This window comes from Thermobia domestica, chromosome 8 (assembly GCF_964235325.1).
Source record: "Thermobia domestica chromosome 8, izTheDome1.hap1.1, whole genome shotgun sequence".
Classification (NCBI taxonomy): Eukaryota; Metazoa; Arthropoda; class Insecta; order Zygentoma; family Lepismatidae; genus Thermobia; species Thermobia domestica.
This window is the reverse complement of record NC_137461.1, coordinates 134,128,444-134,145,853: the sequence shown is the minus strand read 5'-3', so window position 1 is coordinate 134,145,853 and position 17,410 is coordinate 134,128,444. Positions and strand designations below refer to the sequence as shown.

The 17,410-nt window shown below is 33.8% G+C and overlaps 1 protein-coding gene across 1 annotated transcript; it reads right to left on the bottom strand.

Moving 5' to 3' along the window:
* Positions 1-226: 226 nt before the first annotated feature.
* LOC145693220 (BPTF-associated chromatin complex component 1) lies at positions 227-16,914 on the bottom strand. Its single transcript, XM_081769011.1, has 4 exons — positions 16,716-16,914; positions 10,523-10,614; positions 6,881-6,982; positions 227-1,031 (listed from the first exon to the last, which is right to left on the bottom strand). The coding sequence occupies exons 1-4, from the start codon at positions 16,731-16,733 to the stop codon at positions 800-802; spliced, it is 444 nt and encodes a 147-aa protein (XP_081625137.1). The 5' UTR covers positions 16,734-16,914; the 3' UTR covers positions 227-799.
* Positions 16,915-17,410: the final 496 nt, after the last annotated feature.

Below are 17,410 nucleotides of genomic sequence, written 5' to 3'. Positions count from 1 at the left end.
ACTGACGTTTATTGCACATTATTAGGGAGAAACAAAGATAAGTTTCTAAGTTTCAAGTTGGTAACTAAAATCTAAGAACTCAAGCACACCTGATATCGTTTTAGAATTTTCATTTTAATTGTTTATAAAATTTCATTCTTCGAAATTTCCTGACTTTTCCCGCTCTTCTACGTTTCTCCCTGTACATAGTCACAGGTATTTTAATTTTCAATCTAAAACACAGTAACATGGTAGAATACAAAAAGTTCTTTTATTACAATTATTCTTCTATTACAATTAACGCTTCACAATACAGAAGCTGTCAAAATATTGCTTTGACGAAAACGACTATACTAACATCAAACGACGAAAACATTACAAGATTCCTCCATTAAATTATTTGAAAATAGTGTTAGAACACTTGTTAAAACTCTTAAAACACAAGAACACAGGTAATTAAATAGTTCTGTTCGATTTGTATATTATACAATATCAGAAATAATTGCTTAAATGCAACGTTCACTTTTTTCACTAATTAAATCACTTCTTGTAAATGAAAATTCATTTAAAAATCTTTCATACACACTGACGTAAAACCTACTCTATCAGAACTTTTATGTACAACCGGAAAGAAAACTTTTGTTTTGTAGCACAAATACTTAAAAATCTTCGTGTTCAATGCTTTCACGATTATAAATTGTACTGAAGAAGACAAAACTTTTGCTTCTTTATGATTATAATTTGCTCAAACTGTACAAAAAAGGATATCTAATCCTATATTATTTTATTTATTCAAATTCTTTATTCGATTCTGTTCGTTCTAAGAGGTCACTTCTTCAGTTGCACCATCGAATTCCAACTTTACGTCACCGGCAAGTCCTTCAACATCCACTTCTGATTCTGAGGCATTCAACATATTCAACGTTACTTCCGCCGACTTCCCCATCATCGTTTGCTGAGTTGTCGCCGTGGTTGCGGCAGTGATTGCTGTCCTCACAGGAAGCCCAGCATCTTCGAAGGCCTTCTTCTTCAAAGTGGTTCTTATCTGAGATCTTAAGAAAAAACGAAGTTAGTATCACTATAGGAAAGCCAATATTTATATAAGAACTGGGTTATGATAAGAACTTTTATACTACTTTCAATACTAGTAGTTATGAAACAGAAAATGTTTTTATATTTTTCAACGTATATATATATATATATATATATAGAGAGAGAGAGAGAGAGAGAGACTCTAAAGTATTAATTCAGAGAAGTACAGAGGCAATGACTAAAATCAACTTGAGAAATTAGGTTATGGTACAATAGTTTATGTTAAAATACAACAACATTTTAATTAATTGCTATGTGATTACTTAATTTTATTCACACCCGTTTCCCCTCTAAAGCTACCTCCATCATAGATAGGTTTTATATAAATTAATTTTTACTTTGTAATATAAAAATCATCTAGCACACTTTTCTTGATATGATCAACCTTACAGTGTCAATGTATTTATTCCAGTGAAAATATTTTCGAAAGACGTTGCTACTTTCATATTCGGAAAAAGTAGTTTTACTCTTTTTTAAAAAAAATGATGGGATAAATTAAAAAAAACAAACCTATCTTGTATTTCTTTTCTTTGTGGGTTTGGGGCACAGTGACTCAGTGGTGGAGTGTTTACTTCTGGTGCGTGAAGTCCCTGGTTCGATCCCCGATCAAATAAGTTTGTGATGGGCAATATCGTGTCCGTGGGGGTTTCTTGTGGTACTCCCGTTTTCTTCCACAATCTCATTCTACCAATCCTTCTATCATCATTAATTTACCTTAATCATCCGTAACCTTTAGCCTAACCCGCATAATCGTAGGACGTTAAACTGAAAGAGTTCATTTCATTTTCATTTTCTTTATAGGTTCATTTTCCTCTATATTTCATACCTCTTGGGGACTCCTGAACACTTTTTTTTTTTTTTTTTTTTTCAATTTGGGTACAATATTTGACATCTTGTACTATTTTCTTCCTTGTCCTGTAAAAGAGAAACAGTACCAAATACTCGAAAAAAAAAAAAAAACATTTTATATTTTTAACACTTTAAAGCGGTATTGTGTAAATCCATTGGTACGAAGATTGAGGTAGTTTCAGCAGATAATATTGTTCTTGGTTAATAATATGAACACTTTTCACAAAAAAACTCTCTGAATGATTCTTTCACGGTTATTTAATATTTGTCTGTTTTAATTATATACAAATTTCTTCTTGTAATAAACTGAAAATAATATACTTTATTTCAATTTTCGTTTCAGAAACAGTCAATGAGCAATCTGAAAACATTCAAATGTGTGCAGATTATTGTTGCGAGATGTGTTTTTTGCGTAACATAAAATCACAAAAAATTAACTTGTGTGATTATGTACATTCTGGAAATAGATTGGGGACCTTTAGATCACCAATGGACAAGTATAATAAACTAAATAAAAGCCACTAAAAAAAACTTAAATTTTATTATCTCAATGTACACTCATGTCCAAAATTATTGTCGCATGTCTATAAATATGTTGTTGTAGGAACAGAACTTGATAACGAATTCGCCCGGTATTTCTTATAATGTTAGTATGTCTATAATCGGCAAAGACATGCAGGGCCGGATCCAGGATATGACCAAGGGAGGGGCTAAACCATATTTTGCCATTTTGTCCAGTGTAAAGCAGGATTTAAGCCCACTTTATCCAGTGTATACCTGAGCGTCAAGGAAAGGGGGGCTATAGCCCCCCTGGATCCGCCAGTGAAGACATGTATGTGGCAAATTTAACGTCAAAAGAGCAGTAAAACGAAAATTAAACTTTCTTGTCCATTTTGCAACATTTTATTTTACTCATTGTAATTTTCGTACTTATATTTCTTTTCCTATGAAATTTACCACAAATATACATTACTTGATTATACATATGGTATCAGTATTAAAAGTACCCTGCAAAATCATTATCAAATTATATTCTTACAAGGAGACAGTTATAGATATGCAACAATCATTTTGGACATGAATGTACATATTCACATAGGTTAAATTTTAGTTATTTTATATTACTCGAGAAGCATAGTTATCACAAACATCTGGCAACACTGATCTACACACGTATTTGAATGCCTTCAATTCCCTTATTAACAACTTCTCAGACAAAAATTCAAGAAAATATTATTTTCAGTGTATTACAAGAAGAAATTTGTACATAATTATAACAAATAAATACTGAAACGACATGAGCGACAAAGAATAATTTAGATGAAAAATATTAAAAACGAACCAAATTATCCGATGAAACAGCCTCAATATTTTTAGTGGAATGTCACAATACCAACCTTAAACTGTTAAAAATTTAAAGTGTGCTTTCGGAATACTTGGGGCCTTTTCTCTCTTAAAGGACAAGAAAAGAAGAAAGAAAAAGCACAAAATGACAAATTAGTGTGTTCCAGCTTACAAAAATATGCTGGCGTTCAAGACAGTCGAGAGGGTTTAAATACGGAAGGAAATGAACTTATAACGAAAAAAAGTATTGAGTACGAGCTTTAGTTTTTTATATTAAAATGTACCTGTAACATATAATTAAAGAGCAGAAGTTATGGCAAAATGCCATAAATGCCATATTTTGCAGTTTTTAAGAAAACTCTCTGATAAATGCCATTTCTTAAATTAATTGCCGTATTTGCCATTTCCTGACTGCTTCTTTTAAATTGTTCCTTGCAACAGGAAATGCATATCATGTTGTTAACTGATAGAGCAGAACGCATTGTCACTCAGTGAGATAGAGAATTTAAGGTTTCTAGCTGGTTCGCCCCAGGGGCTGAATCACCGTATTATTGACCAACTGAGTCCCATAAATTACTGGAAAGAATGAAAGGTGGCAGATGTTGCGATGAAAAATTATTTTTTCAGTTAAAGGAATTCAGTCTTGTTTGTTTCTTGGTGCTGTTCTGTGAGTTACTGTTTCTCTCTCATTATGCCAAAGTTTTAGATGGTCAGAGCACAGTTGATGTGGGTTTGGATCCCATTGTTGTTGCGTGCTTTTAATATGCTCTTCTCACATCGGTAATGTTAAAAGGTCGTTTTCGCGTCTCAAAGGAATCTTAACAGACAGGCGACATAATCTTACGGTGGAAAATAAAATAAATAATAATAAAAATTCTTGTTATTTCATGCAACAAGAAGTGAACTATGTGCTGTGCAGCAGGACTGCTTTCCCAAGAACCAAGGTCGGCTTAACTTTGCTCATTTTTTAGACGTTTCTTTTTCATAGACGCATACATAAGCTTATTTCTGTTAAGCTTTTCTTGCTGTAGTGTTGTGTTACAAAAACTATTAATATTTATATACTATGTACTTTAAAAAAAAAAAAAAATAATGCGTCCTATTTTCCCATAATTCCAAGATCATGAATGAAATTAGTGATAATTATTTTATTCACCTTTATTTTGCTATTAATTTTAATAATTTGCGTAGTTACTAGAGATCAACTTAAAAAATAAAAGTCTTAAAAGTAAAACGAATATGCTCATTTCTGCGGCATAAAGTGTCATTTTTTAGAGCAATTTAGAGGAATTTATTTGGCCATTTTGCCTGCCACTTTTGGTGTTTTATTTTGCCATAACTTCCAGTCTTTATTAATAATTAAACAGAGAAAACTTGTTTTTCTTGGGGCAGCAGCCACTTTGAAAAATATTTCCGATAAATACATACATTGACACTGTAAAGTTAGTTATATATTTTGAGTTTAACGTCCCGCTCAGCAGTAAGGCTATATGAGACGCAGAACTACTGATTAACGTGAAATCCGAACCACATGAGCTCCCGCCGGGAATCAAACCCAGATCTCCAACGCCAAAGGCGTATACGCTAACCGCTTAGCCACGAAGGAGCTCAATTTATATATTTTACTTTCCCTGGCATATACATTATGATCCATAACTACGTTCTTTTTATTTCATTGTAAGTTATATCGGTATTTATTAAAAATCGAATGTTAAACGAAAATTCTATTCTCAATGCTAAAGACGTGATAACAATGAGCGCGCATAAGTTCATTTGAGGAGCCTTTGATTCAATTTCAGCAAAATTTATTCTTACTTTACATTGTCTATTCTATCTTAAATGCGTAATATTGCCTATTCTTTGTATCTCCTTCAAAGTCAGTACTTCACGGGCAAACTACATAGATTTCTTCTTGGGAGAAACGTTTCTCAGTTCTAAGAAATTTTAAAATTCAGAAAGTAACTTACGTTCATGTTAAGGTGAAACTCTACCCCGATACACTGTAACAATGTTACCGCGGGAAATGTTAGCAACTTGCTAAAACTATCAAGAACAGACTAAAGACGAACTAAGCTGCTTAAAAATGAAAATATACCAAGTGAATTTGATCTGTATACTCTTTCCTAGTTTAAATATGCCCCAATTACATCCTTGATCGAAGAATATTGTTCTAGCTCTTTTCCCTTTCTTTCTAAAAGTGCTATACAATCAATAAATAACTTGGAAATTTAGGAACATACTTCGTAACGAAAAAATACCATGTGACATGCAATCGCAATTCCTTGTGGCAGACAACCAAAAGATATTAAATTAAAATATATTTAATAATTTATATATTAATATTAGCTACAATTTTTTTTCCTTGGCTGTTGTCAGTGAAGTGCTGAAAACTTTGGACTGTTCAATCAACTTACTTACTTAGAAGTACGTGAAAATAATTTCGTTCTTCTTTCTGTAAAATGTGTTCTCTAAAAACATGGATCAAATATTTCTAGATTATTCGAATACTATTTATCATTTTTAAGTTCAGTTACTGCATATCACCGAATTTTCACGATCATTATTTCGAATTAGATTCTAGTGCCTATTTTTTGAATTATTTTACTATATTGCATGAACATCCGATCTCATTAGTAATCGTATATCAGAATATTTTAAGTTCACCAAGGAAAGGATAATTAAAGTCCGCGGTCACCCGAATTGGCGTGTGATATCAGCCAATAAACTCGCAGTGTCCTGTTATTAAATCTTCAGGGAGGAATCTAATCATTCACAATTGTCCACAAATACGAACAAAATTAATTATCAGTTATTCGTAATTGATTTTGTTCGTATTTGTGGACAATTATGAACGATTAGATTCCTCCCTGAAGATTTTGCAACAGCACACTGCGAGCTTATTGGTTGATGTCACACGCCGATTCGGGTGACGTGTACTATAAATAGTTTGCTGATAGATGCTATCAAATGCATAATTCAAATAAGAATAGTCCTACCCTGTCCTTCAATTCTTTGTGTTCATTCATACCGGTTTAGTGTTCTCAAATATTCTAAATTTAGAAATTTTTAAACGCATCGAAGAAAGTGTCAGAGAACATTGAAACCGTATGAGTAGATCACAAAAAATCGATATTAATGGTGAAACTGTTTTTAGATAATTAAATAGGTTTAAAAAAACAAATCAATAAAATCGAACCATTAGAGCTCCATTTCAGAGAAAAGAAAATAATTCTCCATTTAAACCAATGGTCTAAAAACTAAAAGATGACGTAAGTATCCAATATCCTTAATAATTTTCTTTCAGTATACAGTCTAACAGAAAAATTACAAATAGTTCAAGGCAAACTGATTCGCACAACGAAACGCTATAATGAATGAAAGATATGTCCTGCACATTCAAACATCACGGCACAAGAAAGAGTTTGATGCTAATTCGAATAGTCTTTGTTACCTGTAATCTATAAACAAGGAAAATTTTCATCCGACCCTCTTTATGCCACACTTTTTTTTTTTTTTTTTTTTTTTTTTTTAATGTTAAGAGTTCCATGCATTATAATCAAGATGGCGTACCATCTTTACAGAAAGTCTACGAGATATCTTAACATGGGCCACTTACACAGTCCTCCCTTTGATGTGTTCACTTATTTTATTAAGATCATCTCCAAATCTTTTCACTGCTTGACGAAGCATCTCAATTTCTTCATCCGTCCATTTACCCCTAACAAAGAAATAAGAGTGTGAAATCCATTCTATAACTGATGATTGTTTAGAAGGAAAACACATATCAACTAAACTTACTAGTATCTGCTTAATAAAATAAATAAAAAAATATATAAAAAAAACTAATATCGATACGAGCATGCACCGAAGTTACTCATCTTCTAACAAATAAAAATAAAAAAAAAATAAACATTCAAGCTATACGAAACTGCAAAATCATATTTGGCAAAGAAAATGAATAATGTCAGAACCTTGTTGACTAAATTTGACTTTTGTTTGAATGAGGAAATCATATTCATGAAATCCAGAATGAATAAATTCCAAATATGAAATATCGGATTCCAGTTTTAAAATGTTTTTAACATTATTATTTGTACCATATATAGAGAAAATAATGCATTTTTAAATTACAATTCCTTAAATTCAGTTTCTTAAATGCCATACACTAAAATTCATTTGATTTAAAATGAAGCACGCTGTTTTGTATAATTTATATCAATTTCACAAGATTTAACGCAGTTTATCTGGTCCAAGCAACTAACAGAAGTTCTGCTCCAGTATTTGTGCTGTTTCTTTAGGCGAAATCAAGGTTAGGAAGCTCAAATTTAACAGTGATTTATGACTGTTATACCTTCTAATTCTAATCCTCATTTGAAGTATTACTGATGGAATGAAAAAGAAGTGATACACAGGTATAATAGATTAAAGCGCGACGTCACATAAACTAACCTCTTTCTTATGCCGGAGATTAGAATGCTCAAGAGTTACATCACGCATAATTAACCTAATTATTTCTATTTTAGCGATTTATCCTGAATTTTGCTCTTTCATGATTTTTCGAATGCAATTATATACATTAACTGTAACAAAAGCAACTCTCTCTCCCTCGACAAGGATACCATCTTGGAATGCAGTCACATGGTACTGAAATAAAATGAAATGAAGTTTTACGTCCCACGATATGCTGGCTACGCTTAAGGAGACGGTGATGATGAGAAATGAAGAAAATAGTGGAATGAAGAAAGTGGGAGGAAACGGGAAAACCCACGCACTACATGGTAGTGTTAGAAGATGGGAAGTAGAAAATTTTAAATGGAAGAAGGTAAAACTAATGGGACAGGCTGTTCAGAAAAAGTACGAAGACGGATAAAGAGTAATAAAGGAATAAAGAAATATCATTTTCTAATTAAGGAAAAAATAATTTTAGCCAATCTTTATTGTAAGTATATACACTATTTACAGCATAACTGATCAAATCTCAACATTTACTCCCTTATGCCTCAAAATAGCGTTTAATAGCAATTTTTGTTTTTAGCAATTGTTTTCTCTCCTTTTTCTCCTTCTCCCAGAAAATTTGACTAAGTTCAAAGCTCAACATTGATGGGTCATTACTCAGGATTCAAAGATCTGTACACCATAATATTCCATGTGTAGGCTAGGATGGTATTGAGTAAAGAAGTTTGGAGCCATGGATTTTACTTTTTTTTACACTTAAATTGTTTGTGATCAAGACTGGGGAGTGAGTAGCCCCAAGTTTGATTGTTCTAGCGACAAAATTGGTAGGTGTTGTGAAACGATGCGACAGCATGTGTATCCCAAATACCTAAGACAAACAGTACGAGAAAGTTTGACATGTTAAGGGTGGGAGCTCTTGAAATGGGGGTATTATATAGTGCTAGTAGGCTTGATGTGTACGTCAGGCACGAGAAGTTCATTCTCAGTTCCGACACTCAACTCAAGAAAGATTACTATATGAAAATAGAGAAAGATCAGATAGTTCGGCCGAGCAATTATCGTTTAGGGACTGTGGAGTATATCCCGTGCTCGTTGGCTGTCAAGTCAAGAAAATATCGCAAACGAATCGAAGCCAGAAGAAATGCTGAAGTGATCAGGGAGCCTCCTGAACAGGTTGGAGTATATATATATATATAAGGCCATTTGTGTGCCCATTGCAATATTCTTGATTTAAAGATAGTGGTAATTTGAAATATGAAGTTGTTTATGGTTAGGATAAACTGAGATAATCAGATTATGAATTTAATCCTCGGATTTTGAGATTCGGAGCATGTAATTATGAATTCTTCAAGGGTAAATTAAATATTGGTATGTAAAATGAAGTTACATTTACGGAAACTGGGATGGCATACGCTAGTAAAAAATTTTGTGCTCAAGCACATGATGAATAGGGAGTGTATTTTCTTTAAGGTGCAAAGAGAGAGACTTCCCTGCATTGCTGGATTTGCTTATTTTCGGGAGAAGGTATAATTTAGGAGTTTTGTGTATTTTTGGTGTAAGACGCAATACTGTGGTTTGGAAATTACCTCGAGGACCACGGTTGGCTAGGTACAACTGGATTTTAGTACGGAAATCATGGTTATGGTACATCTCATATGGTCTTATTATTTGCAGTTAGGAACTCGCTGTGGAACCTCGAACTAATAATTCATTACCATTGTGATGTAGCCCTTGTCTATAGTGCGGATGATATTGAAAGGGGCACAGTGTAGTAGTGCCGAGATTGATCTGCATTCGATAAACAACGTTATGGTGCATTTCAAGAGTATTTGGAGAATGGAGGTCAGTAATTCGTTTGGATATAAAGAATATACATATATTTCTAGGAATATATATATTTCCTCGAATGTTAGGAAGAGGATATAAAGGAAAGTGAGAGGAATTTCAAGGTAGTGGATTGGACTCTCCATGTGAAGAAAATCATTAGATTTACCTCGTTGGTTAAACTAGTAGTATCCAGCATAGATTGCGGGAAAAGGAAAGGAAATTAAATATCTACGGACTACGACATAATTGGTGGAATGAGAATGTCACGATCTTGTCCACCATAAACTGACAGCTCGGGATTGAACTAAAGACTCGTTGCGCCAGGGATGAGCGAACTACCACTACGCCACGGTGCACCAGGCAAAGAAAAGGAGTTAGTGAAAATTTAATTAGATTGATTGTGCAAAAGGCGGAGAAGGTTAAGCCGTAAGATAACTTTCTTTCCGATTGAGGTAAGAGAGCTACAAGAGGGACCAAGAATGGATTAAGGTTGTTTGTTTCATTTTTGTAAAGTAGTGTCATCGCGAACGGTGAGCCTTTCTTCTTTCTTTCTCTCTGTTTTCTTAAACTTATATTTTTATTTTATCGTTTATTATAGGTTAGATGCAATGCTGTAAGCAGACGAAATGAAACGAAGAGAGGTAAACTACTACTTATCAGTGGTCGACTTCCAGGATAGTGGAGACAAAGTCGGGAAGTTTGGATAGGTGTTTATTGCGGAGTTCTAATAAGAGATGAGAAGCTTCCAAATACAAGCGATGTAAGCTGACAATAAAGAATGGTGGGAACGGAGAGTTTTCAGAAGGAAATGGACTTTGTTAAAATGAGATAGGTGGGTATGTAGAGTTAATGCTGTAAACTGACCGGCAGTGAATCTGCATAGTGGGTAGACGGCAGCAGGACTACTACTGAGGGAAAACCGGAAAGTCAAGCCTAATCGGTTTTGTATGAATACAGAAGGCTGTACGAAACGTACCCTGCTGGTGAATCAGCCGTTGGATGAAGTTGCATAGTTAGCTCCCCGAGTTTGTTGAAAGCTGCTCCCGCTGCTGTAAAAATCTCCCCGACCTGAAAAAAAAAAAAAAAAAAAAAAAAAAAAAGCAATATTTAAATTCAAAAACTAAGAAATTTAATCAACTACTGAACTTGGTATCTGAACAATGTTTCCACTCAAATCATATTTTTGCAACCCACCTATACAAGCAAAATTACTAGCAATTAATTATGTTTTGAGAACAGAAAAAGAAATTTTAATATAAGTGCAAGTCTCTTACTTAATCTATTAGAGGTATTTGGTGAGTACTTCAAATTATATGCCTGTAGCCTAACTCCCTCCATAAAAATTGTTGCAAGAGTACTGCAGGATTCTGAAACATGAATTTTTGGATACCGCACACACTAGTTCCTACATAAAGTCTTGACTCGACTACGGCAGGACCCATAGTTTTGGAGCTATGGACCTTCAAATTTCATTTTTTCATGTTTTCGGCAGCCTATAACTCCGAAAGGAAGCATTTGTGAACCCAGGATGGTCTATACTTTTTGTCTTATCTTGGTGTCAGGAATCACCTCCCAAACGTTGTCGGTGGTTTTGAAACACCCTGTATATATATATATATATATATACAGGGTGTTTCAAAACCACCGACAACGTTTGGGAGGTGATTCCTGACACCAAGATAAGACAAAAAGTATAGACCATCCTGGGTTCACAAATGCTTCCTTTCGGAGTTATAGGCTGCCGAAAACATGAAAATATATATATATATATATAGTCCTATCTCCATCGTTGCATTGCTTTCATCCAACTTTTACAATGTTATCAAATTATAAAAATCTTATGACATGCTCAAAATTATAAAAGCCGCTAGTGATAAAAGCAACAGCTAGAAACTTCTACTTGAAATGTTAATTTTTGTTAATAAAGCTGTATAATTGTTTGTTCATATTTGTTTTATTTGTATCAAGATCTGAATCTTTAATGCGTGAAAAAGAACGGTTTAAATATGTTCTTTATAATTTAAGATACTGATTTATACTATACGTGTAATTTATATCGTTTCTTTGATTAAGTAAGTATGTGGATAAAGCTGACTGCTGAATTTTCTTCCTTATAATTGCTCATATACTCTCTAATTCTAGTTTTTATATTGCGTTTTATAACGCCTATATACGTGCTTTACATTCACATCTGACTTTATAAACACCAGAGTAAGTTTCTCGGTCATTAAGATAAAAAAAACACCAAAGTTAAGTTTCTTGGTCACTAAGATATTGCAATTATTTTCGTCGTTAATCGTAGGTTTTAAACCAATGTAAAGCTATATCTGATTTTTTTTTTTTTTTTTTTTTTTTTTTTTTTTTTTTTTTTTTTAGGTGTGTACGAAAGAATTGGAAACTGAGGAATTGCGGCGATCCGCTTCTGACATGAGTGACATTTCAATCTATTGGTGTCATGTCCACCTACTTTACCCAATTTTAGCATATGCAAAGTATCATCATACGTCAGGATCTCAGCTTTCAAATCATCATCTGCAAGTTTAAATTTGCACGCTCTAATAAAGAAATAAATCCATACGTTGGATTTTGTGTGATAAGAATGCGTTGATTTTCTTTTTGTGAATGTACGAACTGCTGAATTTGGTTTCTCATAGAACATAGACACAAACTTATTTACCTCAATGTTGTTTAATTCTTCCAAGAGAAATTGTAATTAATTATAACCCTTATGTAACAAGATTCAGTCACTAGCGTAACGAAAATATCTTAGTGTATTTTAGTTCTTCCTTGAGAGACTTATTAGTTTTCGCTTTCCAAAAACGATTGAATTACAGATAGTTCATTATTTGGAAACGACGTGAAATGTGTGTGTACATTTGAAAACTGGATAAGAATCGTAAGGTAACGGTACAAGAATCTGCACATAAGTTAAGTCATGTTTTCAGTTAAGAATGCATTATCCAAGAAATTCTGAAATACTTTACAAAGGTCACATATTCGAAACTATGTTAAGTTATTATACTTCAAGAGTTCAAGTTCGAAGTTGTTATTTGCTGCTGCTGTTTTAAGACAGTTTTAGAAAATTTAAGTCCGCCACTGCCGATGCCAAGTCAGGTGACAGAGAAGGATCGAGATTTAATAACTGGACAGGAAAGTACAAGATATTCGAAGCAAATATTCGTTACAATGACTTGAAAGCAGGAGAACTCACTTCAGTTTATCTTTCTTACATAACATAATTCATAGCGAAATAGATTCGGAAGATTCGTTATCAGAAATCAAACTTCACATCCCACATGGTGGCACAGACCCCATAATGGCATATTCCATCTCTCAGGGCATAGCAAAAGACTAATGCATTGGATATATATAGCATATCAAAAAAATGTGTTTATTGTATAACAAAATGTAACTAGAGCTCCAGAGACAAACATTTTTAGTTATAAACAAAATTTTATTCTAAATAAATGAGCTGTATATCGTGCTATATGTATTTTAAAGTATAAAACATGTATTTTGCTAACGTATTATTTTACAGTGTATTATCATACTACGATGGAAATCTGTAATTGGGCATTTGCCTGTTGTTTTCCGAAATAAATAAGCTTGAAGCATGCTTTTTTTCAGCTTTGGTAAGGAAAATAAAACTGGAGAGGGTTTAGCTGAAATGTAGCTCCTCAAAGATACCCAACAATTTGCATCTATGAGATTTTCATCAACTTGATAACTACGTATCTATGGATCTAGCTAAAAACACTGACAACTGAATTTAATCCACACATAGACATCATAGGCATGAATCATGTCTCCAAGTTATGACTGAATTGGTGCATTCACAACGTAATTACGGTCTGTTTAAAGTAGGATCCATCAGGGTTGGCTGGTTTAAACCAGCTGGTTTTTAAAAAAAACTGGTTTAAACCAAAAAACGAAACATGTTCGTAAAAGTATAAGTGTTCGTAAAATCTTGATGAACACACATTTGTGGGTTATCACATATATTATTCGTATTATATTCAGATCTAAATTCCGCATTCATTACTCGAAGAGATTATACTACAAAAACACCTTTTTTTATAAGTTTATGAAAGTTTTTTTTGTGATTTTTATAGTTTATTATTATTGTTATGCAATTGCAATCAAAGAAAAACTCTAAACATTATTTCATTTTAATAATGTTTACTGTTGATAAAATACATCGAAATGCCGTACTTCTGGGGGAGGGTCGTACAAACCCCACGAGAGGTATTTATTAAAATCGGAAGTATCTTTGGTACCGGTATCTATGTGTATAAATGGGTTAGAGCCAAAGTGGACAAACAATTCTTATCTTTATTCACTTTTCTTAATGATATGCAAATTAAGTCGTCGTATTTCTTTAACTTGTACTAATAAAAGTCGTAGTGAACTAATTGGACTGAAATAGTTCTGTACTCTGCACTATTTTGAAATTGTCCATATAATTCTGTATAATGATTTCACTTGTGCAACTGTTTATCTTTTTGTCCTTTTGAAATGACTCTTGACAGTTATGTTAACAAGTATGTAAAGATTGGTAGAACGAATTTTTTATCAGGAGTCCTCCGTGAGTGAGTCGGCAGACATATCTCATTTATGGCCAATTGGTTCCTGTTTCGAGTTCCAATGGAGAACAATTTCTCTCGGATGTAAGCCGAGAAGCGGTTTGGATTCCGCTTTACGCTTATGTGACCCTTTCCTGCATAATCCGATTGTTGCATAATAACACCAAGGCAAAACAAACTTATTTCTGTCCATATGTGATACAAATACATAGAGCAAATTATTTAAACCCAAAAAACCATGTTTAAACCAATTTTTTTTTTTTTTTTTTTTTTTTTTTTTTTAGTAAAAACCATGGCTTTTGCCAACCCTGGGATCCATGAGTAACTCAATGATTTTTTTTTCGAACTTTTAAAAGTTTATATATACCGAAGTACGCTTAAACGGATAATTAGTAATATTCTGAATCAACATCAAAAGCTGTTCAAGTGGGCAAAAAAGAAACGATTTTCATGTTTACTACAGCTCTCAAAAGCTATGGGTAAATTTAGCGTTTTCGCATATTCATTTGAAATTTTGCACATAACCATCAGAGACAACACAGAGCTTCATAAATATTGAAAATGGTCAAATTGAGGCCCCTGATACTTCGAAATGGAATGAGAGGAATGTATAAATAATCAAAATATATAGGGATCTTACTTGTGACACCTGTATTAGTGTTCAAAAACATAGCCAAACTATATGAGTTTCTCGACTTAATAGTCTGTAAGGAAGCCATATTCAACTGAAATCTTTGAGTTTTACGTCCCACGATAATACCGATTAGGCTAAAGGAGACGGTGATGATGAGTAATAAATGAAATGGTGGAATGAAGTGAGAGGAAACGGGAGAACCCCGAGGAAACCCACGCACACGCTGTTTGCCCACCACAAAGTTCACTTGGCGGGGGCTGGGATCGAACCCTGAACCTCAAGCAACAGAGTTAAACGCTCTACCACTGAGCCACCGCGGACCCCTTGTTCAACTGAATCCCTTTGCAAATGTAGTGTGTTAAATCATGATCCCACTCTCCAAAAATTGTTCGACAATAAGGCACGTGAACGCAATATTTCCACTACGTTCGTTTACAAGCATACCATCGGTGCTGGTTTACTTTTGACGTACCACATTTTGGAAGATGTACAGAAAAAATCAATACTTGCATGAAAAGACAAATTCATAAAGCACGAAGTGATACACATGTGGAGCGTACTAGAATGAAATCATCCAAGTGTTATGCAACTCGTATCATTGCCAATACCCACTTGCTTTCACCATCCTCACTTACCCGTCTACCTACCGTCGCTGACGCGCCTGCTCCCTTCCAACGCACCCGCGCAAGTTCCCAAGCTTCACCCTGCCCTCACTCGGTTACTTGACGTTCGTTTTTTTTTTTTTTTTTAAGTGGCTACCTAGCACATATTGATTTGTGCATTTTGCACGGTAGTTTTTATACCATACATCAGGACTTCATATATATAAGTATAGTAAGAGACCTGTAATTTTTCGACAATTCTGATGGCCCCCTTGAATTTTATTTATTCTAATTAAGTTATTTTCATGTCACCTAAAGCAAATCATTTAGAAGAAAATATGAAACAAATTATGGAAATAATAACAATTTTTCAACAGTTCTTTCTAGTAGTGAGCGAAATTTTGATGGTTACCTAGTTTAGGAAGATCATACATGAATTCATAAGTTATGCCTCTTTCATCATGAAATAGACTCCTAGTGTCTTATAAACTGTTTCTTATGGGAATAATTGCATTTGTGGGTTAACATTTACTTTAGGAGAGCTTAACCGTTACGGATGTAAATAAAGCGTACGAATATATGCATGAAAACATGCGCAAAAAGTAAACCAGCACCAAAATTTGTTCTTTATAAATGTCTTTCCATGCAAAGTATTACATTTTATCTGTAAATTTTTAAAATGTGGTGCCAAAAGTAAACCAACATCATACCATCTTAACGTGGAATCTGAAGGCAAGGTCATAGGAGACAAGTCCCCCTATTTATCTAGTTGTAATCAAGAGAGAAAACAACGTGCCCTGAGAGGCCTAACCCGCCTTCACTCGCTCAGCAATACTAAATGAATTAAATATTAAACTTTGGTACCCGTACAGCAAAGGAATCAACCTACCTACTAACCTATATTGGGGGACCTGTGTTCTACAATCTTCCCGAATCGGCTCTTAGCGGGAATAAAACCCACTCACTAGCATCGAAGGTTCCTACGCTAACGAAACTTACCTGTACAAGGGAAAAGTGTTCTGGGGATATGAAGTTGATCGGCTCCTGCCATTATATCATTAAATGTTGCTCTGGCAAATAAAAATAATTGTATATTACGGAAACCTCTTAAGAAATTTTGGTGCAGTTTTTCTATACGGATCCACAGATTGTAAAATCTACGGGAATTTTTTAATATACCAATTTTATATCGAGAACAGAATCTAACGAACCCCTGCGGGGCTTCTAACCCATTACTACTTCTACTACCCCTACCCATACTCCTATTACTACTTATACTAGGGATCCGTATAGTAAAACTGCACGAAATTTTCTAACAGTGTATTATTCTAAAAATAAAAATATACTAACCTTACTAGCCGAATTCATTTTTTTGGTTAATTTCTCTCTCTTTAAGAACCAATGATCTCTGACACACTCTGCTTCTCATAAATTTTCAAAGCATATCGTGGCATAACTAATTTCCACTAATAAATTAAAGTACATTTGTTTCGAACGCCGCTTCGAAAACAGCTTATCTTCTTTCTTTTTTAAAAACTTTGTAGTGTAAAATTTTTTTTTACATTCTTCTTCTTCTATTACTATGCTTAAACAAATGTAGCCATATGTAGGTAAAAGAAGGAAAGTTAGCTTAGAAATCACTACATATAGTTTGCTTATAATTTGCGAATAGCAACGTAGTAGATTAACCTTTACACGACGAAGTTGGTCGTTTTCGACCAATAGCGATTTTGGCTGAAAATACGGTTTGGTCCTTTTCGACCAAAAGAATTATTCAGACCAATAACTAATGTAGCACTGGCTATCCTGCATCAAACCTTCCGCTGCTAGCATCTGTGTGTTCTAAAACGATCAAAGAAACACGTGACTGAAATATGGTTCACCAGTTGTAACCCAAACAAACCATAAAATTGGTTACTTTTCCTCCCTTTTTTTTTTTTTTTTTTCATTTCTTCACGTTGACTTTTGTGACCGCTTGTTTATCAATTATTTCTGCTGACACGAGGAGATTGTTTCTCTTGTGAGGAACTCAGCTTACACTTCGA

Bases quoted from the DNA above. Each gene is read 5' to 3' on its own strand.
- LOC145693220 (XM_081769011.1), bottom strand. The intron at 6,983-10,522 runs GTACGTTTCGTA...TTTCTTTGTTAG, and splicing joins ACGGCTGATTCACCAGCAGG to GGGTAAATGGACGGATGAAG. The intron at 1,032-6,880 runs GTAAGTGGCCCA...TTTTTTCTTAAG, and splicing joins CACATCAAAGGGAGGACTGT to ATCTCAGATAAGAACCACTT.